The 27,616-nt window shown below is 42.8% G+C and overlaps 1 protein-coding gene and 1 pseudogene across 2 annotated transcripts; both read left to right on the top strand.

Annotated features, from left to right (window-relative positions):
- The first annotated feature begins 1,574 nt into the window (after positions 1-1,574).
- LOC311113384 (putative nuclease HARBI1) lies at positions 1,575-3,489 on the top strand (annotated as a pseudogene). Its single transcript has 2 exons — positions 1,575-2,158; positions 3,370-3,489. The product of its transcript is annotated as a putative nuclease HARBI1 (transcript).
- Positions 3,490-23,591: 20,102 nt separating this feature from the next.
- LOC311113728 (ribosomal RNA processing protein 36 homolog) lies at positions 23,592-27,248 on the top strand. Its single transcript, XM_084157040.1, has 8 exons — positions 23,592-23,708; positions 24,212-24,692; positions 24,961-25,093; positions 25,360-25,426; positions 25,542-25,646; positions 25,846-25,923; positions 26,021-26,138; positions 26,556-27,248. The coding sequence occupies exons 2-8, from the start codon at positions 24,218-24,220 to the stop codon at positions 26,690-26,692; spliced, it is 1,113 nt and encodes a 370-aa protein (XP_084013166.1). The 5' UTR covers positions 23,592-23,708; positions 24,212-24,217; the 3' UTR covers positions 26,693-27,248.
- Positions 27,249-27,616: the final 368 nt, after the last annotated feature.

Consider the following 27,616-nt stretch of genomic DNA (forward strand, 5'->3'; position numbering starts at 1 on the left):
TTCTGCTCAGTCACAGCTGGACAATGAGGTAATGCTTTTACCAAGAACAACAAACATGCAGCACCTCTAGATCTCACGTCTGAACAGTCGGCTCTCTCTCTTTCTCTCTCTCTCCATAACTGGTCAAATTGTAAAATGTTTGTTCCACAAAGACGAAAGGTGTAGGTATTTGTTTGTTCTCAAATATGCCTCAAGAATCAATTGTCTTTCCTAATAGTTTTCATACATTTTTCATAACAATCGCTATGAGTTTGTTCTGAGTAGTAACAAAATCCAATGCAATTTTTCCACTTCTTTTCCTAGTTCCACAGTCACAGTCCAAACATTTACAGACAAGCATAGGAAACACATTGTGCTTACTCAGACCTCAGGCTTCCACTTGATTTGAACCAGGTGTCCTATCTATGGGTCAAACTACATCAGGCTACTGTAACATCCTCTGTACTTCTTTGGCAATCACTTACAGGTATTTTCCATGTTATAAGCCATAGGCCTATACTGTATGTGGACTGGGACTTAGACAATGTTGTTTCTTCTAATAGGAACAGGAGAAAATACCTGTTTTTGTTTCATGAAGATAGATTTGGGTTTTGTAGAAAGAAGATTATTAGTTTTTTCAAATATTTCACTGTGTAATCCTATACTCTGGTGGAACGGTGTTCACATATTTGGCTTGTACAAGATGTAGGGAAATTCCCTCGTTGATTTATGAACACGACACCATTACACCATGCTAACTTGCTCACTCTCACAAATGAACACTCTTCTCATGTTTGTATTTTACCCTTACACCCCCTTTCCCTCGAGGCTCAACTGAAGTCAATTGACTTTGGGTCAACACCATGAGGACCAAAAACACTTAAGTCCTGAAATAGCCCTGTCCGTTTACTGTTCCAACAACCAACCATCTTATGTACTGTAGCTACATGACCTCAAATTCCTATGGCTATAGCTCATCCCTTTACCATGTCTTGACAGCTCTTGTTTTGCTGATAGCAAGAACAAAGAGTTCAGTGACATACTCCTGCATTTTCATGCAACACTTATACCACCGTGGGTTACAAGACATTTTCATTTTGCCATGATGCTAATGAAACATTAAACATTCCAGAATTAATTTCAATATGCAGTATCTAAATATAAATCTGACCATCTTGATCCTACCATAAAACAAACTCTATGGGGCTGTTTCACGGACACAAATTAAACCTAATCCTAGACTAAATTTCACTTTTAAACTGGACTAACTGAAATTACATTTCTCAGACATTGTTTAAAATAGTCTCAGATTTGCCCTAGTCTAGATTTTAAAAGTCTGATTTCCAGAAGGACGATTAGAATTAATCTAGATCTAAGTGAAAATTAAACCTGGTCAAAGGCAGGTTTAACTTCAGATGAATGGATGTTGGCCCCCAGGTTGACCTTGGCAAAGGAAGAAAATGGATTACCTGGACTATTTCAATGATGATCAAAGAGCATCACCAAGGTCAGACAGAAGGGCGGTTATAGACAGGAGCAACCCACTGAATGATTTTCATTAAATCAATTTTCGTGACCGTTTCCATACAAAGAAAATGCAGCTGACATTGAGGTTTTTGGCATCTGGAACCTTCCATCGTGAAACAGGAGATTTGTATGGTGCAAGTGAACCGACAGTATGCAGAATAGTCCACAAAGTCTGCAACGCAGTATGTGAACTGAAAGACAATTACATGAAGTTCCCTTCTGCTGTTGCCCAAGCCAACTACAAGGTAGAGCTATATGACTATGGGAACTTCCCTGGAGTCATTGGCTGTATAGATGGAAGTCATATTCCCATCAAGTGTCCCTCTACAGCAGATGCTGAGGAGTACAGGAATCTTAAAAACTGGTTCTCAATAAATGTACAAAGTGTGTGCACTCCCAATTTGCAGTTCTCCAACATTGTTGCACGTCGGAAAGGTATAACTCATGACTCAAGGATTTTCCAAAACTCCTCTTTGTATGCTCAGCTTGAAGGAGGACAACATAGTGGAATCATACTTGGGACAGTGGGGATGCACAGACCAACTTAATGTGCACCCCCTATCTTCATGCAATAGGACCTGAGCAACAACGGTACAACCAAGCTCATATTCGCACCAGAGGTGCAGAGGAGCGTGTTTTTGGTATATGGAGACTTTCGGCATGCTTATAGAGAAGGGCACTCAACATGTACTGCACTGACACAAATGACTGATGATTGGTTGAAATAAATTGATAATAAGAAGATTGTGGGAGCTGTACTGTTAGATTTCAGTGCAGCCTTTGATATTATTGACCATAACCTGTTGTTGAAAAAACGTACATGTTATGGCTTTTCAACCTCTGCCATATCATGGATTCAGAGCTATCGATCTAATAGAACTCAAATGGATTTCTTTAATGGATTGTTCTCTAATGTCAAACATGTAAAGTGCGCTGTACCGCAGAGCAGCTCCCTAGGCCCTCTACTCTTTTCTACTTTTTACCAATGACCTGCAACTGGCATTAAACAAAGCATGTGTGTCCATATACACATCAGCAACCACAGCTAATGAAGTCACTGCAACCCTTAACGAAGAGTTGCAGTCTGTTTTGGAATGGGTTGCCAGTAATAAACTGGTCCTGGACATCTCTAAAACTAAGAGCATTGTATTTGGTACAAATCATTCCCTTAGTTCTAGACCTCAGCTGAATATGGTAATTAATGGTGTGGCTGTTGAACAAGTTGAGGAGGCTAAATTCCTTGGTGTTACCTTAGATTATAAACTGTCATGGTCAAACCATATAGATTCAATGGTTGTAAAGATGGGGAGAGGTCTGTCTGTAATAAAGAGATGCTCTGCTTTTTTGACACCACACTCCAAAAAGAAAGTCCTGCAGGCTCTAGTTTTGTCTTATCTTGATTATTGTCCAGTCGTGTGGTCCCAAATTGTTTGCATAGTCAACTTACACACAGCTCTGACACACACACTTACCCCACCAGACATGCCACAATGGGTATTTTCACAGTCCCAAAATCCAGAACAAAATCAAGAAAGCGTACAGTATTTTATAGAGCCATTATTGCATGGAACTCCGTTCCATCTCATTTTGCTCAAATGAACAGCAAACCTGGTTTAAAAAAAACAGATAAAGCAACACCTCACGGCACAACGCCTCTCCCCTATTTGACCTAGATAGTTTGTGTGTATGTATTGATATGTAGGCTGTGTGCTATGTGTAGTTCTGTCCTTTAGCTGTTCTTGTCTATTAATGTTCTGTATTATGTCATGTTTCATGTTTTGTGTGGACCCCAGGAAGAGTAGCTGCTGCTTTTGCAACAACTAATGGGGATCCTAATAAAATACAAAAAATACCAAATGGAAGAGTCGTTTCCAGTGTCTCAGAAACACATTGCGCTTTCAACCAAGAAGATGCTGCATTGTCATAATTGCAACAGCAGTGCTTCACAATGACCTCAAACAGCATGGCTGCCCAGATCAATGACCTCAAACAGCATGGCTGCCCAGATCAATCACCTCAAACAGCATGGCTGCCCAGATCAATGACCTCAAACAGCATGGCTGCCCAGATCAATGACCTCAAACAGCATGGCTGCCCAGATCAATGACCTCAAACAGCATGGCTGCCCAGATCAATGACCTCAAACAGCATGGCTGCCCAGATCAATGACCTCAAACAGCATGGCTGCCCAGATCCTCGCATTGAAGATGAAGATGACCCAGATGTTCCCATGGTTGAGGCAGACAACGACAGAACTGGACAACCCTGCAGAGAAGCTTTTGCTATGCAGCACTTCTCACAACAAAGATAGCTCAAGTGGTTGAAGCAAACAATAGCCATGGATTGGTAACAAAAAGGTTTTAAATTCACAAATGGAAATATCGGGACCCCAAACTGGTGCTGTTTCGAGAAAAACATTTGTACTGCTGATGCTTCCTGTTTCTCTCCTCCTTCTTCATAGCCAACTCAACATGAAGGATTCGCGTCTTCATATCATGCTCTTTTTTTAAATACATTAGTTTGTGCTCAGGAAATTCCATGGCCAGTTTCTCCTGCATGCTCAGCCTCTTTGTCTTTGTCCTCCAGCCCGGGTTAGTGACACAATCTTCCCTCCTGGCTGCTGCAGATGTAGCGGGCTGACCTTCATCCTGTCTTATCCCCTCCAAGCTATGGTGATCATCTGCCTCTAGACATTTCTTCAAGAGGTGAGTTCATGACATAATTTTTATTATGGGAGTGCAACAGATGACTGACAACATTACATATTCCCTGCAGTCCGGGGATGGCACATGTTGAATGAATGTGTCCTACAAAATGAGGACTGGAACGGTCCACATCTGAACTGTCCCACATCTGAACTGTCCAAATGGTTATCATCAGGGATACCTTCAAGGGTAAGATTTTTATGTAGTACCTTAGAAAGACAAGACGATATAGAAAGTATATTAGTAATTATATATTATATTGTTTGTGTTACATTTCTGTCATACAAATACATTTAGGCCCCACTGTGTAGTGTTACACAAGAAAACAAACATTTAAAAGTGACTCTGATTTGTAAAAGTGGGCCAACAATAAATACAGTATCTTACCTGCTCCTATAAATGTATGTTTACTTTTCACAACTTCCCATTTCTGTGAGCCGAAAACAGTTTTTGGGCACTCAAATCATCATTAAATTATCATAAAAACATACCCTATACCCTACTGTAATCGATCGCACACAACAAACCATCTAACATGTGATTTCATTTTACAGACCAAATAGTCTTCTAGGCCTATGTAAATCCATGACTCTTGCATTTAACAAGCGACTCACAAAGAACTACACATATTAATCCATAGGCCTATAATTAATAGACTATGAGACTAAAACATAATGCCCAGATATAATAGTAATAATCACAATAGGCTTAGCAACCTCTCACTGGCTCAGCGACCAGGAGATAATACACACTATTATTTTATAAGCAGTTTTAAGAGGACATGTCAATTAATACTACACCTAAACTATATCAAAACAAATTTCAAACATATAATAATAGTTAGCCTAAAGACAAGATTACATTGACAATAGTCTGGTGGGTGAGAATATTATAAATTGTATATGAAAAATCTAATGAACAGCACAGCTTGGAATTAACACAGAGGCAGGGGGAGAAAATAGAGTGCCAAAAAGTGACTGTTGCTGATTCTCCTACAGAGTCACAAGCAGGTAAGACGTTTTGATATCTATATATACAGTTGAAGTCGGAAGTTTACATACACTTAGGTTGGAGCCATTAAAACTCATTTTTCAACCACTCCACAAATTTCTTGTTAACAAACTATAGTTTTGGCAAGTCGGTTAGGACATCTACTTTGTGCATGACACAAGTCATTTTTCCAACAATTGTTTACAGACAGATTATTTCACTTATAATTCACTGTATCACAATTCCAGTGGGTCAGAAGTTTACATACACTAAGTTGCCTGTGCCTTTAAACAGCTTGGAAAATTCCAGAAGATGATGTGTTGACTTTAGAAGCTTCTGATAGGCTAATTGACATTTTTGAGTCAATTGGAGGTATTCCTGTGGATGTATTTCAAGGCCTACCTTCAAACTCAGTCCCACTGCTTGACATCATGGGAAAATCAAAAGTAATCAGCCAAGAACTCAGAAAAACTATTGTAGAACTCCACAAGTCTGGTTCATCCTTGGGAGCAATTTCCAAACGCCTGAAGGTACCACGTTCATCTGTACAAACAATAGTATGCAAGTATAAACACCATGGGACCACACAGCCGTCATACCGCTCAGGAAGGAGACGCGTTCTGTCTCCTAGAGATGAACGTACTTTGGTGCGAAAAGTGCAAATCAATCCCAGAACAACAGCAAAGGACCTTGTGAAGATACTGGAGGAAACAGGTACAAAAGTATCTACATCCACAGTAAAACTAGTCCTAGAGTGGGGAGAACAAGTATTTGATACACTGCCGATTTTGCAAGTTTTCCTACTTACAAAGCCTGTAGAGGTCTGTAATTTTTATCATAGGTACACGTCAACTGTGAGAGACGGAATCTCACATCTCACACAAAAATCCAGAAAATCACATTGTATTATTTTTAAGTTATTAATTTGCATTTTATTGCATGACATAAGTATTTGACACATCAGATAACCAGAGCTTAATATTTGGTACAGAAACCTTTGTTTGCAATTACAGAGATCATACGTTTCCTGTAGGTCTTGACCAGGTTTGCACACACTGCAGCAGGGATTTTGGCCCACTCCTCCATACAGACCTTCTCCAGATCCTTCAGGTTTCGGGGCTGTCGCTGGGCAATACGGACTTTCAGCTCCCTCCAAAGATTTTCTATTGGGTTCAGGTCTGGAGACTGGCTAGGCCACTCCAGGACCTTGATATGCTTCTTACGGAGCCACTCCTTAGTTGCCCTGGCTGTGTGTTTCGGGTCGTTGTCATGCTGGAAGGCCCAGCCACGACCCATCTTCAATGCTCTTACTGAGGGAAGGAGGTTGTTGGCCAAGATCTCGCGATACATGGCCCCATCCATCCTCCCCTCAATACGGTGCAGATGTCCGGTCCCCTTGGCAGGAAAGCATCCCCAAAGAATGAGGTTTCCACCTCCATGCTTCACGGTTGGGATGGTGTTCTTGGGGTTGTACTCATCCTTCTTCTTCCTCCAAACACGGCGAGTGGAGTTTAGACCAAAAAGCTCTATTTTTGTCTCATCAGACCACATGACCTTCTCCCATTCCTCCTCTGGATCATCCAGATGGACATTGGCAAACTTCAGACGGGCCTGGACATGCGCTGGCTTGAGCAGGGGGACCTTGCGTGCGCTGCAGGATTTTAATCCATGACGGTGTAGTGTGTTACTAATGGTTTTCTTTGAGACTGCGGTCCCAGCTCTCTTCAGACCAGGTCCTGCCGTGTAGTTCTGGGCTGATCCCTCACCTTCCTCATGATCATTGATGCCCCAAAAGGTGAGATCTTGCATGGAGCCCCAGACCGAGGGTGATTGACTGTCATCTTGAACTTCTTCCATTTTCTAATAATTGCGCCAACAGTTGTTGCCTTCTCACCAAGCTGCTTGCCTATTGTCCTGTAGCCCATCCCAGCCTTGTGCAGGTCTACAATTTTATCCCTGATGTCCTTACACAGCTCTCTGGTCTTGGCCATTGTGGAGAGGTTGAAATCTGTTTGATTGAGTGTGTGGACAGGTGTCTTTTATACAGGTAACGAGTTCAAACAGGTGCAGTTAATACAGGTAATGAGTGGAGAACAGGAGGGCTTCTTAAAGAAAAATTAACAGGTCTGTGAGAGCCGGAATTCTTACTGGTTGGTAGGTGATCAAATACTTATGTCATGCAATAAAATGCTAATGAATTACTTAAAAATCATACAATGTGATTTTATGGATTTTTGTAGTAGGAATCAAATACTTGTTCTCCCCACTGTATATCGACATAACCTGAAAGGCCGCTCAGCAAGGAAGAAGCCACCGCTCCAAAACCGCCATAAAAAAACCAGACTACGGTTTGCAACTGCACATGGGGACAAAGATCGTACTTTTTGGAGAAATGTCCTCTGGTCTGATGAAACAAAAATAGAACTAGCAAGGAGGCCTTCAAAACTGACTCAGTTACACCAGCTCTGTCATATTTTGAGTAAAAATATATTGCTGTGCTTTGAGTGTAGAGAGTGCATGTAATAGCAGTAATTCTGCCCCCAAAAAAGTTTAATTTTGAAATAGAACTCAAGGGGTCATTTTGATGTTGTTTGGCAAGGATATGTGATTTGTAAACTGCAGAATCTGCTCTTTCTGATACTACAGTTGAAGTCGGAAGTTTAGCAAAATACATTTCAACTAAGTTTTTCACAATTCCTGACATTTAATCCTAGTAAAAATTCCCTGTCTTAGGTCAGTTAGGATCACCACTTTATTTTAAGAATGTGAAATGTCAGAATAATAGTAGAGATAATTATTTATTTCAGCTTTTATTTCTTTCATCACATTCCCAGTGGTTCAGAAGTTTACATACACTCAATTAGTATTTGGTAGCATTGCCTTTAAATTGTTTAACTTGGGTTAAACGTTTCGGGTAGCCTTCCACAAGCTTCCCACAATAAGTTGGGTGAATTTTGGCCCATTCCTCCTGACAGAGCTGGTGTAACTGAATCAAGTTTGTAGGCCTCCTTGCTCGCACACGCTTTTTCAGTTCTGCCCACACATCTTCTATAGGATTGAGGTAAGGGCTTTGTGATGGCCACTCCAATACCTTGACTTTGTTGTCCTTAAGCCATTTTGCCACAACTTTGGAAGTATGCTTGGGGTCATTGTCCATTTGGAAGACCCATTTGCGACCAAGCTTTAACTTCCTGACTGATGTCTTGAGATGTTGCTTCAATATATCCACATAATTTTCCTTCATCATGATGCCATCTATTTTGTGAAGTGCACCAGTCCCTCCTGCAGCAAAGCATCCCCACAGCATGATGCTGCCACCCCCGTGCTTCACAGTTGGGATGGTGTTCTTCGGCTTACAAGCAACCCCCCTTTTCCTCCAAACATAACAATGGTCATTATGGGCAAACAGTTCTATTTTTGTTTCATCAGACCAGAGGACATTTCTCCAAAAAAGGTAAGATCTTTGTCCCCATGTGCAGTTGCAAACCGTAGTCTGGCTTTTTTATGGTGGTTTTGGAGCGGTGGCTTCTTCCTTGCTGAGCGGCCTTTCAGGTTATGTCGCTATAGGACTCGTTTTACTGTGGATATAGATACTTTTGTACCTGTTTCCTCCAGCATCTTCACAAGGTCCTTTGCTGTTGTTCTGGGATTGATTTGCACTTTTCGCACCAAAGTACGTTCTTCTCTAGGAGACAGAACGCGTCTCCTTCCTGAGCGGTATGATGGCTGCGTGGTCCCATGGTGTTTATACTTTCGTACTATTGTTTGTACAGATGAACGTGGTACCTTCAGGCGTTTGGAAATTGCTCCCAAGGATGACCAGACTTGTGGAGGTCTTCCATTTTTGTTTCTGAGGTCTTGGCTGATTTCTTTTGATTTTCCCATGATGTCAAGCAAAGAGGCACTGTGTTTGAAGGTAGGCCTTGAAATACATCCACAGGAACACCTCCAATTGACTCAAATGATGTAAATTAGCCTATCAGAAGCTTCTAAAGCCATGACATCATTTTCTGGAATTTTCCAAGCTGTTTAAAGGCACAGTCAACTTAGTGTATGTAAACTTCTGACCCACTGGAATTGTGATACAGTGAATTATAAATGAAATAATCTGTCTGTAAACAATTGTTGGAAAAATTACTTGTGTCATGCACAAAGTAGATGTCCTAACCGACTTGCCAAAACTATAGTTTGTTAACAAGAAATTTGTGGAGTGGTTGAAAAATGAGTTTTAATGACTCCAACCTAAGCGTATGTAAACTTCCGACTTCAACTGTATATCCCTTTTGTTTTCCCACCCCCTCCCTACTGCTTGCTATGAATTCTATCTGATGGTGTATGTTTAGACCAGTGCTTGACTTGGACTAGAATAGGGCCGGTACTCATTTTGGGTGCCGATACCGTTTACAGTATATTTAGGTGCAGTAACTCCTCAATACTTTCGAGCTAATATTCGTATATATATTTTTTGTGTTCTTTTTTTAACAATACAAAACATACACATACAAAAGACAACATACAGACGCACACAAACATCAATGACATCACACCTGCCCAGACCCACCTATTCTCACCCCTATCTTCAGTGCCTGCACTACTCTCTGCTACATGTCCTCAAATTGCACCATTTTGTCCCTCTCTGTCACCAACGCTCTTTCAATATTTATTTAATGAAGCATATGATTTTTTAATTTTGAGCTAATATTCTATAGGTGCAGGAACTCAAGTAGAAGAAAATTTGAGGTGTCGGTACTCAGTTCCGGTGAGCTCCTGCCGAAGTAAAGTACTGTGCTTAGGTAAAAAGACAAATAATGTCCCGTTTGGAACACTGACAAGTATTTTTGTTGTTGCTCAATCTGATTAGGTGGGCCTGCGCCCACCCAGGCCCACCTGTGCCTATGCCCCTGATCTGCAACTTGGTTGCATTCAGTTGAAACTTTTCAACTTTGTGCAACTGGTTGCAAGCAACAGCCAATCAAAATGAATGCTTTTGCCACATGATCCATTCGAAGGTTCGGAACTCCGGCCCAGTTGTCATGTCGACAACACAGCTGTCAGTGCTACCGGAACTGTGATCAAGGTGGACAGAAGAGACATTACTCAAACGGGAGCTGTATAAATAAATACTGGCGTCAGGGCTAGTAAATGTACATGGTTTGGAAGTCAATAAATATATATATATTTTTTAACTGAACCCAGACCTCTCTCTGACCAGTTTCAACTGAAATTGTTCAACATGTACTAGCGAGCAAATTTGTTGCTAGCTTGGTTAGCTCGTTGCTAGCTAGCTTGATCAAACAGTGCTGGCAATGAAATTGTGTCTAGCTAGCTAACTTGTACAGCCAACATTTTGTCTAAATCGATCCTTATACAATAACGAAACAGTTGGATAAACAACTAATTTGTGAAATCACGATGTAATGCAGTAGATGACATGGAGTGAGTTTAGAATTCTCAAACAATATGACAGAAGCAGCTTCAATTTGATTGGCTGTTGCATGCAATTTTAATTGTGTTTCAAATCAAATCAAATTGTATTTGCCACATGCGCCGAATACAACAGGTGTAGACATTACAGTGAAATGCTTACTTACAAGCCCTTAACCAACAATGCAGTTGTTTAAAAAAAAAAGTTAAATAAAAAAATGAAAGCAAATAACTAAAGAGCAGCAGTAAAATAAAATAACAGTAGGGAGGCTATATACAGGGGGGTACCGTACAGAGACAATGTGTGGGGGCACCGGCTAGTCAAGGTAATTGAGGTAATATGTACATGTGGGTAGAGTTAAAGTGACTATGCATAAATAAAAAACAGAGTAGCAGCAGCATAAACGAGGGGGATGGGGTGGGGTGGGGAGGCAGTGCAAATAGTCCAGGTAGCCATGATTAGCTGTTCAGGAGTCTTATGGCTTGGGGGTAGAAGCTGTTGAGAAGCCTTTTGGACCTAGACTTGGCGCTCCGGTACCGCTTGCCGTGCGGTAGCAGATAGAACAGTCTATGACTAGGGTGGCTGGAGTTTTTGACAATTTTTGCGGCCTTCCTCTGACACCGCCTGGTATAGAGGTCCTGGATAGCAGGAAGGTTGGCCCCAGTGATGTACTGGGTCGTACGCACTACCCTCTGTAGTGCCTTGCGGTCGGAGGCCGAGCAGTTGCCATACCAGGCGGTGATGCAACCAGTCAGGATGCTCTTGATGGTGCAGCTGTATAACTTTTTGAGGATCTGAGGACCCATGCCAAATATTTTCAGTCTCCCGAGGGGGAATAGGCTTTGTCGTGCCCTCTTCACGACTGTCTTGGTCTGTTTGGACCATGATAGTTTGTTGGTGATGTGGACACCAAGGAACTTGAAGCTCTCAACCTGTTCCACTACAGCCCCGTCGATGAGAATGGGAATGTGCTCAGTCCTCTTTTTTTTCCTGTAGTCCACAATCATCTCCTTTGTCTTGATCACGTTGAGGGAGAGGTTGTTATCCTGGCACCACACGGCCAGGTCTCTGACCTCCTCCCTATAGGCTGTCTCATTGTTGTCGGTGATCAGGCCTACCACTGTTGTGTCGTCGGAAAACGTAATGATGGTGTTGGAGTCGTGTCTGGCCATGCAGTCATGGGTGAACAAGGAGTACAGGAGTTTGAGTTGCTTCATGTAACAGCGACGTTGCTTGAGATGATGTCACTTGCAACCTGCAACTGCAACTAAAATTGTTGTAGTCGAGTCACTAAACCTTGAGTCCGAGTCGAGTCCCAGGTCCCCTGTGCTTGAGTCCGAGTCGAGTCACGAGTTCCTTTGGGTAAGTCCGAGTTGAGTCTGAGTCCAAGTCAGAGTCACCAATGGTCGAGTCACGAGTCCCTATGGCTGAAGTCCCTATGGCTGAAGTCCCTATGGCTGAAGTCCCTAAGGCTGAAGTCCCTATGGCTGAAGTCCGAGTCCCAGTGCTCAAGTCTGAGTCACTGGGTCTGAGTTTTGAAGTTCGATGTGGTTCCAGTCTTCTCTTCTATTTTTCTGTTACATATTTGACATTGTGCCACTCTCTTTGCACCATCTGCTGAAAAACGTTTGAAAGAAAAACATATGATTAGGGGTTCTTTAGACATACAGTATTTGCTATTTTGTTTACTGCTGTTTTTTTGCTCGCTCGTACTACCGGCTTGCTGGCTCGATGCTCTTCTGTTGCTAGATTCATACCTCTATTGATTTGGCTTCGATTTGGTAGAAACCTACCCAGCAACAACTAGTAGGGGGCTGGAGGGAAGATTTACATGTGAGTATTGAAGTAATGCAAAGATTTTCCTCCTTGCCCAATGGTCATAATTGCCTTCAAAATGCAATAGCCTATGAAACGAATGTCATTCATACAGTACACAGGCACACACATATATTTATTTTAATATAATGTTCAATAGTTATGTCAAATCAGTAACAGTGTTTTGAATGGATGAATGGTCTTTAGACGGAATTGGCTATTGCTCATGTCAGATTGAATTGGCTATTGCTTCTGTCAGGCTCTCAGATACTTTTTAATAATCACCCACTGATATGTGTTTTTTTTTATTGCAGAGTAAAAACAAAAGGATGACTTGTCAGAACCTGGCTATGGGGAGCTGCCCCTGCCTGTGTGTGCCGGATGTGGCGCGTCCTTCCCGCAGCTAGAGAACAGAACCCTCTCCGCTCTGCACACCAAGTGCTGCTCATATTCTGCTTTTCAGATTAGCCTATCCAGTGCAAGTGCCAATACAAGTTACGAGAAGGCGAGTCCAAGTCAACAATGGTCGAGTCCAAGTCGAGTCACAAGTCATGAAAATTGGGAGTCCTGCATGAAAATTGGGAGTCCTGGACTCAAGTACTGCAACACTGTCGTTGCAGCCTTAAGACTTACAGTGGGGGGGAAAAGTATTTAGTCAGCCACCAATTGTGCAAGTTCTCCCACTTAAAAAGATGAGCGAGGCCTGTAATTTTCATCATAGGTACACGTCAACTATGACAGACAAATTGAGAGAGAAGAAATGCAGAAAATCACATTGTAGGATTTTTAATGAATTTATTTGCAAATTATGGTGGAAAATAAGTATTTGGTCACCTACAAACAAGCAAGATTTCTGGCTCTCACAGACCTGTAACTTCTTCTTTAAGAGGCTCCTCTGTCCTCCACTCATTACCTGTATTAATGGCACCTGTTTGAACTTGTTATCAGTATAAAAGACACCTGTCCACAACCTCAAACAGTCACACTCCAAACTCCACTATGGCCAAGACCAAAGAGCTGTCAAAGGACACCAGAAACAAAATTGTAGACCTGCACCAGGCTGGGAAGACTGAATCTGCAATAGGTAAGCAGCTTGGTTTGAAGAAATCAACTGTGGGAGCAATTATTAGGAAATGGAAGACATACAAGACCACTGATAATCTCCCTCGATCTGGGGCTCCACGCAAGCTCTCACCCCGTGGGGTCAAAATGATCACAAGAACGGTGAGCAAAAATCCCAGAACCACACGGGGGGACCTAGTGAATGACCTGCAGAGACCTGGGACCAAAGTAACAAAGCCTACCATCAGTAACACACTACGCCGCCAGGGACTCAAATCCTGCAGTGCGAGACGTGTCCCCCTGCTTAAGCCAGTACATGTCCAGGCCCGTCTGAAGTTTGCTAGAGTGCATTTGGATGATCCAGAAGAGGATTGGGAGAATGTCATATGGTCAGATGAAACCAAAATAGAACTTTTTGGTAAAAACTCAACTCGTCGTGTTTGGAGGACAAAGAATGCTGAGTTGCATCCAAAGAACACCATACCTACTGTGAAGCATGGGGGTGGAAACATCATGCTTTGGGGCTGTTTTTCTGCAAAGGGACCAGGACGACTGATCCGTGTAAAGGAAAGAATGAATGGGGCCATGTATCGTGAGATTTTGAGTGAAAACCTCCTTCCATCAGCAAGGGCATTGAAGATGAAACGTGGCTGGGTCTTTCAGCATGACAATGATCCCAAACACACCGCCCGGGCAAAGAAGGAGTGGCTTCGTAAGAAGCATTTCAAGGTCCTGGAGTGGCCTAGCCAGTCTCCAGATCTCAACCCCATAGAAAATCTTTGGAGGTGTCACGCCCTGGCTCTGGGGACTATGTTATGTTGAGCCAGGGTGTGTAAGTCTATGTTTGTATATCTATGTTGGCCTGAGTGACTCCCAATCAGAGGCAACGAGTGTCAGCTGGTTGTCTCTGATTGGGAGCCATATTTAACTGTCTGTCTTTTCACTTTGTGTTTGTGGTTTCTTGTTCCGTGTTTGTTGGTTTATGTAACCAGGGACGTCACATTTCGTTTTTTGTTGTTTTGATCGTGTGATCATCTTGATAAAATAAAATGTTCGCATTCAACGCTGCGCCTTGGTCCTCCTCATTGGTAGACGATCGTGACAGAAGAAACCACCATAACAGGACCAAGCAGCGTGAAGAAGAGAGAGGATGGACTTGGGAGCAGTGGAGTAGGAGTCTCGACTGGGCCAAGCCAAGAGAAGAGGAGAGAGGTTGGACTTTGGAGCAGTGGGGTGAGAGTCTGGCGAGAACGATGGAGGCCTGGCCCACGGGGAGGAGAGACCCCCAGAAAATTTTTAGGGGGGGGCTCACGACGTCGGGGCAGCAGGAGGCCGCGATAGAGCGGTCCAGCGGGTTGGCAGAGGAGGCCGCCAGGTTACGGGAGTCACTGGTCACCAGGGGGAAGGAGGTTGTAGAGGCACGGCGAGAGGTACTGGCGTGTGTTGCCAGTCCGGTCCGGCCTGTTCCTGATCCCCACGTAGGGCCAGTGGTGTGTGTTCCCAGTACGGGCCGGCCTGTTCCTGCCACTCCCACCAAGTCTGTGGTGCGCGTCGCCAGCCCAGTCCGGCCCATCCAAGCTCCCCGCACCAAGTCAGTGGTGCGCGTCGTCAGCCCGGTCCGGCTCATTCCTGCTCCCCGCACCAAGTCGGTGGTGCGCGTCACCAGCCCTGTCCGGCCCGTTCCTGCTCTCCGCACCAAGTCTGAGGTGCGCGTCGCCAGCCCAGTCCGGCCCATTCCTGCTCCCCGCACCAAGTCTGTGGTGCGTTTCGTCAGCCCTGTCCGGCCCATTCCTGCTCTCCGCACCAAGTCGGTGGTGCGCGTCGCCAGCCCAGTCCGGCCCATCCAAGCTCCCCGCACCAAGTCAGTGGTGCGCGTCGTCAGCCCGGTCCGGCTCATTCCTGCTCCCCGCACCAAGTCAGGGGTGCGCTTCGTCAGCCCGGTCCGGCCCGTTCCTGCTCCCCGCACCAAGTCAGTGGTGTGCTTCGTCAGCCCAGTCCGGCCTGTCCCTGCTCCACGCACCAAGCCTACGGTGTGCGTCGTCAGCCTGGTAAGGCCCGTTCCTCCTCCACGCACCAAGCCAGGGGTGCGCGTCGTCAGTCCAGCATAACCCGTGCCTGGGTCATGTCCGGAGCCGGATCCGCCGCCGAGGCGGAGTGCCCACCCGGTCCCTCCCCTGTTGTGGTTGTTTGGCGCGGTCGGAGTCCGCGCCTTTGGGGGGGGGTACTGTCACGCCCTGGCTCTGGGGACTATGTTATGTTGAGCCAGGGTGTGTAAGTCTATGTTTGTATATCTATGTTGGCCTGAGTGACTCCCAATCAGAGGCAACGAGTGTCAGCTGGTTGTCTCTGATTGGGAGCCATATTTAACTGTCGGTCTTTTCACTTTGTGTTTGTGGTTTCTTGTTCCGTGTTTGTTGGTTTATGTAACCAGGGACGTCACATTTCGTTTTTTGTTGTTTTGATCGTGTGATCATCTTGATAAAATAAAATGTTCGCATTCAACGCTGCGCCTTGGTCCTCCTCATTGGTAGACGATCGTGACAGGAGGGAGTTGAAAGTCTGTGTTGCCCAGCGACAGCCCCAAAACATCACTGCTCTAGAGGAGATCTGCATGGTGGAATGGGCCAAAATACCAGCAACAGTGTGTGAAAACCTTGTGAAGACTTACAGAAAACGTTTGACCTGTGTCATTGCCAACAAAGGGTATATAACAAAGTATTGAGAAACTTTTGTTATTGACCAAATATTTATTTTCCACCATAATTTGCAAATAAATTCATTAAAAATCCTACAATGTGATTTTCTGGAGAAAAAAAATCTCATTTTGTCTGTCATAGTTGACGTGTACCTATGATGAAAATTACAGGCCTCTCTCATATTTTTAAGTGGGAGAACTTGCACAATTGGTGGCTGACTAAATACCTTTTTTCCCCACTGTATAAACTCAGATCAAAAGTTTCATTTATATTTTAGACAGCTATGAAAAATATAGATGAAAACTCTCTTGGTAAATAGTGTGGTCTACAGCTTATCATAAGATACTCTACCTCAGGCGAGCAAAACCTTGAGACTTCCTTAGTATTTGATTTTGTGCACCAGCTGTTGTTTACAAATATACACAGACCGCCACCCCTTTTCTTACCGGAGTCAGCCGTTCTATCCTGCCGATGTAGCGTATAGCCCGCTAGCTGTATGTTATCCATGTCGTCGTTCAGCCACGACTCGGTGAAACATAAGATATTAGATAAGATATTATATGGCATAAGCACCACTTAATAAAGGTGTCATAAATCATATTAAAAAGGCTTCACAAAGCATTTATCACCTTGTCATGCATCTTGGTATAGCATTGCAATGCCAGGATAGTGGGTTCGAGTCCCGGGACCACCCATACGTAAAAATGTATGCACACATGCCTGTAAGTCTCTTTGGATAGAAGTGTCTGCTAAATTGTATATATTTTATTACTCTAAAACATATCTAGGATGGCCCAACCGCTTTCCCTCTTGGGTGCCTAGCCAATATTGTACCTGACCTCAACTTTCCCAAAAATTCTGTGCTGCAGGATGACACTCACTCTAAAGTGCAGTCATTTTTTGGGGGGGATTATATTTTTTATTTTTTAGTTTGAGGATTTCTACAAAAAAAATCAGGTTTCCCCTGTTTTTTCACACCTTTTTAATAGAAAAACAACAGCATTTGATTTTCTGTGTTCACAACAATGCATAAACCACATCAGGGGAAGACTTTTGAGGTCTAGGAAAAATCATCAGAAAAGAAAAGAAAAGCAGAAAAGCAGAGCTTAATATTTGGTACAGAAACTTTGTTTGCAATTACAGAGATCATACGTTTCCTGTAGGTCTTGATCAGGTTTGCACACACTGCAGCAGGGATTTTGGCCCACTCCTTCATACAGACCTTCTCCAGATCCTTCAGGTTTCGGGGCTGTCGCTGGGCAATACAGACTTTCAGCTCCCTCCAAAAAATGTCTATTGGGTTTAGGTCTGGAGACTGGCTAGGCCACTCCAGGACCTTGAGATGCTTCTTACGGAGCCACTCCTTAGTTGCCCTGGCTGTGTGTTTCGGGTCGTTGTCATGCTGGAAGACCCAGCCTCGACCCATCTTCAATGCTCTTACTGAGGGAAGGAGGTTGTTGGCCAAGATCTCGCGATACATGGCCCCATCCATCTTCCCCTCAATACGGTGCAGTCGTCCTGTCCCCTTTGCAGAAAAGCATCCCCAAAGAATGATGTTTCCACCTCCATGCTTCACGGTTGGGATGGTGTTCTTGGGGTTGTACTCATCCTTCTTCTTCCTCCAAACACGGCGAGTGGAGTTTGGACCAAAAAGCTCTATTTTTGTCTCATCAGACCACATGACCTTCTCCCATTCCTCCTCTGGATCATCGAGATGGTCATTGGCAAACTTCAGACGGGCCTGGACATGCGCTGGCTTGAGCAGGGGGACCTTGCGTGCGCTGCAGGATTTTAATCCATGACGGCGTAGTGTGTTACTAATGGTTTTCTTTGAGACTGTGGTCCCAGCTCTCTTGAGGTCATTGACCAGGTCCTGCCGTGTAGTTCTGGGCTGATCCCTCACCTTCCTCATGACCATTGATGCCCCACGAGGTGAGATCTTGCATGGAGCCCCAGACCGAGGGTGATTGATCGTCATCTTGAACTTCTTCCATTTTCTAATAATTGCGCCAACAGTTGTTGCCTTCTCACCAAGCTGCTTGCCTATTGTCCTGTAGCCCATCCCAGCCTTGTGCAGGTCTACAATTTTATCCCTGATGTCCTTACACAGCTCTCTGGTCTTGGCCATTGTGGAGAGGTTGGAGTCTGTTTGATTGAGTGTGTGGACAGGTGTCTTTTATACAGGTAACGAGTTCAAACAGGTGCAGTTAATACAGGTAATGAGTGGAGAACAGGAGGGCTTCTTAAAGAAAAATTAACAGGTCTGTGAGAGACGGAATTCTTACTGGTTGGTATGTGATCAAATACTTATGTCATGCAATAAAATGCAAATGAATTACTTAAAAATCATACAATGTGATTTTCTGGATTCCGTCTCTCACAGTTGAAGTGTACCTATGATAACAATTACAGACCTCTACATGCTTTGTGAGTAGGAAGACCTGCAAAATCGGCAGTGTATCAAATACTTGTTCTCCCCACTGTAAGTGAACCTTTATTTATTGTAATGAAAATGAGTTTGTAGTAGTTAAGTGTTGATTTAGATTACATACGTATCTCAATCTTTATTTCAAATAATTATGGTGACTTCACAGCAATTGCTAGCTAGGTAGCTAGCTAATGAGATTCAGCTAGCTAGAAGGCTCAGCTAAATAAAAATACCCCTGGAAACAGCCACGTCTCATAGTCACATCATGAGATTAGCAAATTAAAGAGGAATATAATAATACATCTCCCCATTTAGATTATTTCTGGCGCAGCACAGAAATGCCTTTATCCAGATGGTGTTTCCTAACAGACCTGCTAACTTTCTTTCTTGTTACTTTTAAGGTTTAGCCAACATGCAGTACCTCCAGCAGGCAAGAACAATTCCTCCACCAACTCAGGGACAAGCTCCTGATCTTTGTGTCTGGTACCTGTCACGGGCTACACTATTCACAGCCCTGTGTAATGTTCAATTTAATTAAATTGCTGGACTTTTTCAAACTTAATGTATTTGTATTGTTTTTAAAATGTACAAATAAAAGGAAATGCTTTAAACATGTCTTTCATGTTTATTTGTTTTAGCTGTTAGTGAATTCCCTAAGTGTTTATACATTTGTGTTTACATCATTAAGCCATTATGTATGTGATATGAATGACCAAAGGTGTCTGACTTTATAGTAAGTACAGCGTCATATGATACATGGAATGTATGTACAGTACCAGTCAAAAGTTTGGACACACCTACTCATTCAAGGGTGTTTTGTTATTTTTACTATTTACTACATTGTAGAATAATAGTGAAGACATCAAAACTATGAAATAACACATATTGAATCATGTAGTAACCAAAAAAGTGTTAAACAAATTTCTTCAAAGCAGCCACCCTTTGCCTTGATGACAGCTTTGCACACTCTTGGCATTCTCTCAACCGGTTCATGAGGAATGCTTTTCCAACAGTCTTGAAGGAGTTCCCACATATGCTGAGCACTTGTTGGCTGCTTTTCCTTCACTCTGCTGTCCAACTCATCCCAAACCATCTCATTTGGGTTGAGGTCAGGTGATTATTGAGGCCAGGTCAGCTGATGCAGCACTCCATCATTCTCCTTCTTGGTCAAATAGCCCTTACACAGCCTGGAGGTGTGTTTCGGGTCATTGTCCTGTTGAAAAACAAATGATAGTCCCACTAAGCCCAAACCAGATGGGATGGTGTAGCGCTGCAAAATGATGTGGTAACCATGCTGGTTAAGTGTGCCTTGAATTCTAAATAAATCACTGATAGTGTCACCAGCAAACCACCAGCACACCTCCTCCTCCATGTTTCACGGTGGGAACCACACATGCGGAGATCATCCATTCACATTTTTACATTTTAGTCATTTAGCAGACGCTCTTATCCAGAGCGACTTACAGTTAGTGAGTGCATACTTTTTATTTTATTTTTATAATTTTGTATCTATTTTATTTTTTATTTTTTTATACACCTACTCTGTGTCTCACAAAGACGGCAGTTGGAACCAAAAATCTCAAATTTGGACTCATCAGACCAAAGGACAGATTTCCACCGGTCTAATGTCCATTGCTCGTGTTTCTTGGCCCAAGCAAGTCTCTTCTTCTTATTGGTGTCCTTCAATAGTGGTTTCTTTGTAGCAATTCGACCATGGAGGCCTGATTCATGCAGTCTCCTCTGAACAGTTGATGTTGAGATGTGTCTGTTACTTGAACTCTGTGAGGTGCAATCTGAGGTGCAGTTAATTGCCGATTTCTGAGGCTGGTAACTCTAATGAACTTATCATCTGCAGTAGAGGTAACTCTGGGTCTTCCTTTCCTGTGGCGGTCCTCATGAGAGCCAGTTTCATCATAGTGCTTGATGGTTTTTGCGACTCCACTTGAAGAAACTTTCAAAGATCTTGACATTTTCCGGATTGACTGACCTTCATGTCTTAAAGTAATGATGGACTGTCTTTTCTCTTTGCTTATTTGAGCTGTTCTTGCCATAATATGGACTTGGTCTTTTATAAAATCCCTATCTACAGTGAGGGAAAAAAAGTATTTGATCCCCTGCTGATTTTGTATGTTTGCCCACTGACAAAGACATGATAAATCTATAATTTATAATAATCCATATTTAATGGTAGGTTTATTTGAACAGTGAGAGACAGAATAACAACAAAAAAATCCAGAAAAACGCATGTCAAAAATGTTATAAATTGATTTGCATTTTAATGAGGGAAATAAGTATTTGACCCCCTCTCAATCAGAAAGATTTCTGGCTCCCAGGTGTCTTTTATACAGGTAACGAGCTGAGATTAGGAGCACACTCTTAAAGGGAGTGCTCCTAATCTCAGTTTGTTACCTGTATAAAAGACACCTGTCCACAGAAGCAATCAATCAATCAGATTCCAAACTCTCCACCATGGCCAAGACCAAAGAGCTCTCCAAGGATGTCAGGGACAAGATTGTAGACCTACACAAGGCTGGAATGGGCTACAAGACCATCGCCAAGCAGCTTGGTGAGAAGGTGACAACAGTTAGTGTGATTATTCGCAAATGGAAGAAACACAAAATAACTGTCAATCTCCCTCGGCCTGGGGCTCCATGCAAGATCTCACCTTGTGGAGTTGCAATGATCATGAGAACGGTGAGGAATCAGCCCAGAACTACACGGGAGGATCTTGTCAATGATCTCAAGGCAGCTGGGACCATAGTCACCAAGAAAACAATTGGTAACACACTACGCCATGAAGGACTGAAATCCTGCAGCACCCGCAAGGTCCCCCTGCTCAAGAAAGCACATATACAGGCCCGTCTGAAGTTTGCCAATAAACATCTGAATGATTCAGAGGAGAACTGGGTGAAAGTGTTGTGGTCAGATGAGACCAAAATCGAGCTCTTTGCCATTAACTCAACTCGCCATGTTTGGAGGAGGAGGAATGCTGCCTATGACCCCAAGAACACCATCCTCACCGTCAAACATGGAGGTGGAAACATTATGCTTTGGGGGTGTTTTTCTGCTAAGGGGACAGGACAACTTCACCGCATCAAAGGGATGATGGACGGGGCCATGTACCGTCAAATCTTGGGTGAGAACCTCCTTCCCTCAGCCAGGGCATTGAAAATGGGTCGTGGATGGGTATTCCAGCATGACAATGACCCAAAACACACAGCCAAGGCAACAAAGGAGTGGCTCAATAAGTAACACATTAAGGTCCTGGAGTGGCCTAGCCAGTCTCCAGACCTTAATCCCATAGAAAATCTGTGGAGGGAGCTGAAGGTTCGAGTTGCCAAACGTCAGCTTCGAAACCTTAATGACTTGGAGAAGATCTGCAAAGAGGAGTGGGACAAAATCTCTCCTGAGATGTGTGCAAACCTGGTGGCCAACTACAAGAAACGTCTGTGATTGCCAACAAGGGTTTTGCCACAAAGTTATTCTGTCTCTCACTGTTCAAATAAACCTACCATTAAAATTATAGACTGATCATGTCTGTCAGTGGGCAAACGTACAAAATCAGCAGGGGATCAAATACTTTTTTCCCTCACTGTATCTTCTGTATACCACCCCTACCTTGTCACAACACAACTGATTGGCTTAAACACATTAAGAAGGAAAGAAATTCCACAAATTAACTTTTAACAAGGCACACCTTTTAATTGAAATGCATGAAGCTGGTTGAGAGTCCCCTGTAGCTCAGTTGGTAAAGCATAGTGCTTGCAATGCCAGGGTTGTGGGTTCGTTTCCCACGGGGGGCCAGTATGAAAAATGTATGCACTCACTAACTGTTAGTTGCTCTGGATAAGAGCGTCTGCTAAATGACTAAAATGTAAATGTAAAAATTAGAGAATGCCAAGAGTGTGCAAAGCTGTCATCAAGGCAAAGGGTGGCTACTTTGATGAATCTCAAATATATTTTGATTTGTTTAACACTTTTTTGGTTACTACATGATTCCATATGTGTTATTTCATTGTTTTGATGTCTTCACTATTATTCTACAATGTAGAAAATAGTAAAAATAAAGAAAAACTCTGGAATGAATAGGTGTGTCCAAACTTTTGACTGGTACTGTATGTGTTATAAATTACCAAAGAGGTCTGACTTTAAAGTAAGTACAGTGTCATGTGATATAGTCTTTATGGATGTGTTATGAATGACTGAAAGTGTCTCACTTCAAAATAAGTATTACAGGACACTACATAAAGTGTCAATAAAAAGGAAGGACAGCCACAAAGTCATAATTATTGCTAAACCCTACCCATTTCCACAATTTATCTTCTTAAAATGTGATTGTAAACCTAACCCTAACTAATGAAGGCCAAGTTTGATGTGTTGGACCTTCCGAGCATTTGGGCAGAAGTGTCTGGGAACGAGATTAGGTGTAATGTGACTAACATGACTTCACTTTAGAGCAAGGGCCATCCGTCAGCACAACATGTCACATGTTTATATCATATTCAACATAAGTGGGTTATGTCACATTTGTTATTGATGATTATGTCACACAGTTATACCACATTTATGAACCCTTTATAATGCATGACATACTGTTATAGATGCTTTGTAACACATTCATGTAGTGCTTAGGAAGGCATTATGAAGCCTTTATAAGCCGAACATCATTTAAAGCAGGACCGTTTTTTTCACTCTGCAAGTAAGCCTACCTACCAATGAGAATGACATTGTTGTCAAATTTTAACCAGAGTAAAGCTATGAAGTGAATCGGGGGCTGAGCAACGCGTTCTTGTTAGGATAGACAGAGAAAGGTGCATTGAATTGGAACATTTCAGCATTGTAACAAGGTCAAATTTAAGGCAAATTCCCACACACAGAAATCTTTGGTCCCGCATTTGCCTGCATCTCAATACCTATTCAACAGTGCCCCCCGTTGGTCAATTAAATATTACACGGGAATCATTCAGACAGAATTTAGCTAGCTGGCTAACAGTACACAACTCAAACATAAACCCACGTGGATAACATCTTGGGCTGGTTGCTATTATAGTTAGTTTCTAAGGATCGTCGTTCATATAAATGTAAGTCATTAACGTATCTACTTAACTCTTTCGCCAAAAACAATACGCTACCGTGTTATATCCACCGTTGTTGTTGTTGTTGGTTTGGCTTTTTGTTGCAAGCTAGCCACTATAGCTAACGTCAACTAGTAACATTAGCCATGTAAGACAAGGCCTCGCTAAAGCCTGGTACGCGAGCTGTTTTTCTATTCGGTGGGGGGGGAGTGAACGCCGGGGACTATTATTTGTACATGTCACAAAATAAAGAGGTTTTATGTAACCTTTCTCGCCATAGGCAGGTGAGCCACCGTTTCTAAGGACTCTAAATACGCGTGCTGTTTCTGGTACCTGTAGGTCTACGTGTAGCTAGAACGTGCAGCCTCATAGCAACATTATGTGTAGAGGTGTTTCATCCTTAGTCGATTTTAAACAATAACAACAATCACAAAGTAGGCAACCTAAATCCATTTCAGGCCACATAGCCTTAGCTCACTCGCTTACAAAGTGTATGTTTCTTTTCACAGTCCACAATGTCCTCCGGGCACCAGAAAGCAACCATGAAGCGAAAGCAACATCAAGAAGTGGCTGTCACTGTGTCTAGCTTGGATAACAAGTCAAAAAAGACCAAAAGTCTGTCAAAGAAAGCCCCTGACAGTAGTGATGAAGACTCCGAGCTGGAACAAAACTTTGCCTTACTCAGTAAAAGGAGCTCCTCAGGTATCAGCGAGGAAGACCAGGAAGAGTCTGGACGAGAGGAAGAGGAGGACAGTTCGAGTGGTGGAGAAGCTCTTGAGGATGACAGTGACGAAGAGGAGGCTAATGATGAAGATGATGCAGAGGTTGAAAATGTAGAGCGTGATGGTGCTGCTGGTACTGGTGATGATGATGAAGACCAGACAGGTTTGGGTAGTGACACTGAGGACTCCGAGGATGTCGAAGATGTCACAGAACAACCGGAAACGATAAACAGTGGTGAAATACAAACAAAAGACGACATTAAAAAAGGTAAATCGTAAGCACAGTTTCATTCACTGCAGTTGATCTCCCAGGAACAAATGTTAGGTCTACAGGATAGTTTGGTGTGTTCTCCATCTCATTTACGAAGAACAAATCCTATAGCCATACTGAACTATAACTATACAATTTGTAACCAAATGGAAATTGTCTGCATTTGTAATTTAAACATAAGGTTGTAAAATATTATCTACTAGTGAAACGTCATGTATTCTAAGCGAGCCAGCGAATCCTTCATTGTTCTTTATCATTTTTACAGAGCTTTCAACAATGTCTTTTGAGGACATTCTGGAGCTTCAAAACAAGGTGGGGACAAAGGTCTATAATGAAATAGCCTACGGAACAACCAAGGTAAAACAAACACCCACGAAGAAACGCCTCAACAAGAATAGGTAATGTCCAATTGTCTGTTCACCTTCATGCATTAGAATAAGGCCATTCCAATAGCTCAGTTGGTTGGAGCATGGATGGCGCTCTCAATACCAGTGTTATGGGTTTTTGATTCCTATGTGAACCACATTGTATGTGTTACACTCAATACATACATTCAGTATCGGTAAGTTGTTTTGGAGAAAAGCTGTTATTTCAGCACTGTGGGGATGGTATATGTATTTAAACTCCTAAAAATGATTTCTCAAACATTGTGTTTTGTTTTAAGGCCCATGGAGATATCAGCCAAGAGGCCCGTCCCTTTTCTCAGACAAGTAGTTCCTGTCAAGAAAACAGTAAGGCACTTCTGAAGTCTTTTGTAGACTGACATCATCTCCAAAATGTTGCTGTTGACCTCTCAACCCATCTTGTTGCATGCTGTAATTTTCTGTCACGTTTTTTCCCCCCCAGGTGTCAAGAGATCCTCGATTTGACGATCTGTCTGGTGAATACAAACCGGAGATCTTTGAGAAAACCTACAGATTCATCAACGACATCAAACAGCGCGAGAGAGATGTGTGAAAACGATAAAGTCTAATCAGTCCATATTTGTCTAGTCCATATCAGTCCGTTTTTCATTTTAGACAACATTCATTTAATAGGACTTGTTCTGCATATCTTTTGTACATCATGGTCCTGTTTGTCCTCAAGATTTTTACATTTCACTATCACTGATTTTAATTGTGTCCATTCTTTGTGGTGTGTGTATATATAGGTAGTGCAGAAGAAGCTCAAGAAACCATTAAAGAGCAACCAGAAGAAGGAGAAACTTCAGTTCCTGTTGAAAAGAATGGTGAGTTAACTGCTGAACACACATACACCCATGCAAAGTAGTTTTAGAATGAGGACTGCTTTTTCTTAGAACTCACCTGATTCCTTCTCATATTCAGGAGAACCAGGAGCGGGCCCGGAAGAGCCGGGAACAGCAGCGTGAGAAGGAGCTAGAGTTCAAGAGGAAACAGAGAGAGATGGCGGGCCAGGGACTGAAGCCTTTCTTCCTCAAGAAATGTAAGTGTATTACCAGTTGGGGTGTAAAGCATGACATTCTATTCTATAGTCTATTTATTCTATTCTGAAGGCTATTTATTCTGCTCTATAGACATTATTTTTCTATGTTGTAAAGCTCTTAACTTCAGAAATGATACAGTTCTATAGTCAAGGCAACAACAATGCAATATTGTTGAACCCCTCTCTGAATTTGTCACTGGACTATAATACAATGCCGTACCCTGTTTGGTTGGGTGGGGAATCTCTCATGTTTTTTTCACATTGTGATTCAGACATATTACAATGGAATAAGAGACTGTATCACTGTCCAAACGTCATCTTCATTGACTACAAGACACTTGTTGTAGAAATGCCATTACGGTGAAAGTGCAGATAGGATACTCAAAGCCTTACTCTGCTCTCTTAACCCTCTCACAGCCGACAAGAAGAAGCTGGAGCTGGCGGAGAAGTACAGCGAACTGAAGAAGAGCGGCAAGCTGGAAAACTTCCTCAGCAAGAAGAGGAAGAGGAATGCTGGCAAAGACCGTAGGAAGCTGCCTTTCCAGCAGAAGTGACCGTCCTGATTTGGACATTTTAGCTTCAAAAACTGGCCCAGGAGCAGTCTTGCTGTTTTGTTTGTCCTGATGATGATGGGACATTTTGGCCTCAGAAACTGTCCCAGGAACAGTTTACACAGCTTTGTTTTTTACTAAGGGTCAATCAACCAAGGGGCACTCTTCTAACTTGAGATGCATGTGAGTAACTTGAACTTTGGTCTGAAATCCCATTAACAATGTATGATTTATGTGAGAGTCCAAGATGCTTGCGTGCATCTCAAGTTTGGACTGAGCCAATAAGGTTAGGAGAGGGCTGAAAGAGACTGAAGCTAAGCGAATGCGGACCTATCATGGCCATGGAGGTGTCACAGGGGAGGACTTAATCACAACTACGGTATATTATCTAGTACTTCATATCGTCTTCCCGGCGAGGAATTGCTGAAAGCACACTGTTGATTTTGTATGTTTTTATGAGGACTTCCAATGCAATTGCGTATGGTTTGTATGTATCATGTTATTTCATTGGAACATGCAGAAGGGTCATTTTTGTATTAAATATACGTCATTGCCAGTATCATGAGTGTCAATCCTCTCCTCAAACAAACCTAGCATCAATGTTAAGATTATTAATTGACAAACTTGGTTGGATGGCACTCAAGTGCACTCACATTGTCAAATCAATGTTTTCACCAATGGTGTGTCACAGAGGATCCCTTTTGTGTGTAGTTCAAGACTGTATCCTGACTAAAAACAGTTTTTGTTTAATCAATGGGTTTACTTGCAAGAAAATGGGAAAATGCATTAGATGGGTCATAGACATCTTTCAAATATATTTTGGGTACTCAACCACAATGCTAAACCATGTACTTCTCCCCTGTACACATTTGGCATTCCATTAGGTGCATGGAGCAGTTCGCAAAATGTATTTCCAAAGTGCCTCAG

Source organism: Coregonus lavaretus (assembly GCF_964263955.1).
Source record: "Coregonus lavaretus genome assembly, chromosome: 40".
Lineage (NCBI taxonomy): Eukaryota > Metazoa > Chordata > Actinopteri > Salmoniformes > Salmonidae > Coregonus > Coregonus lavaretus.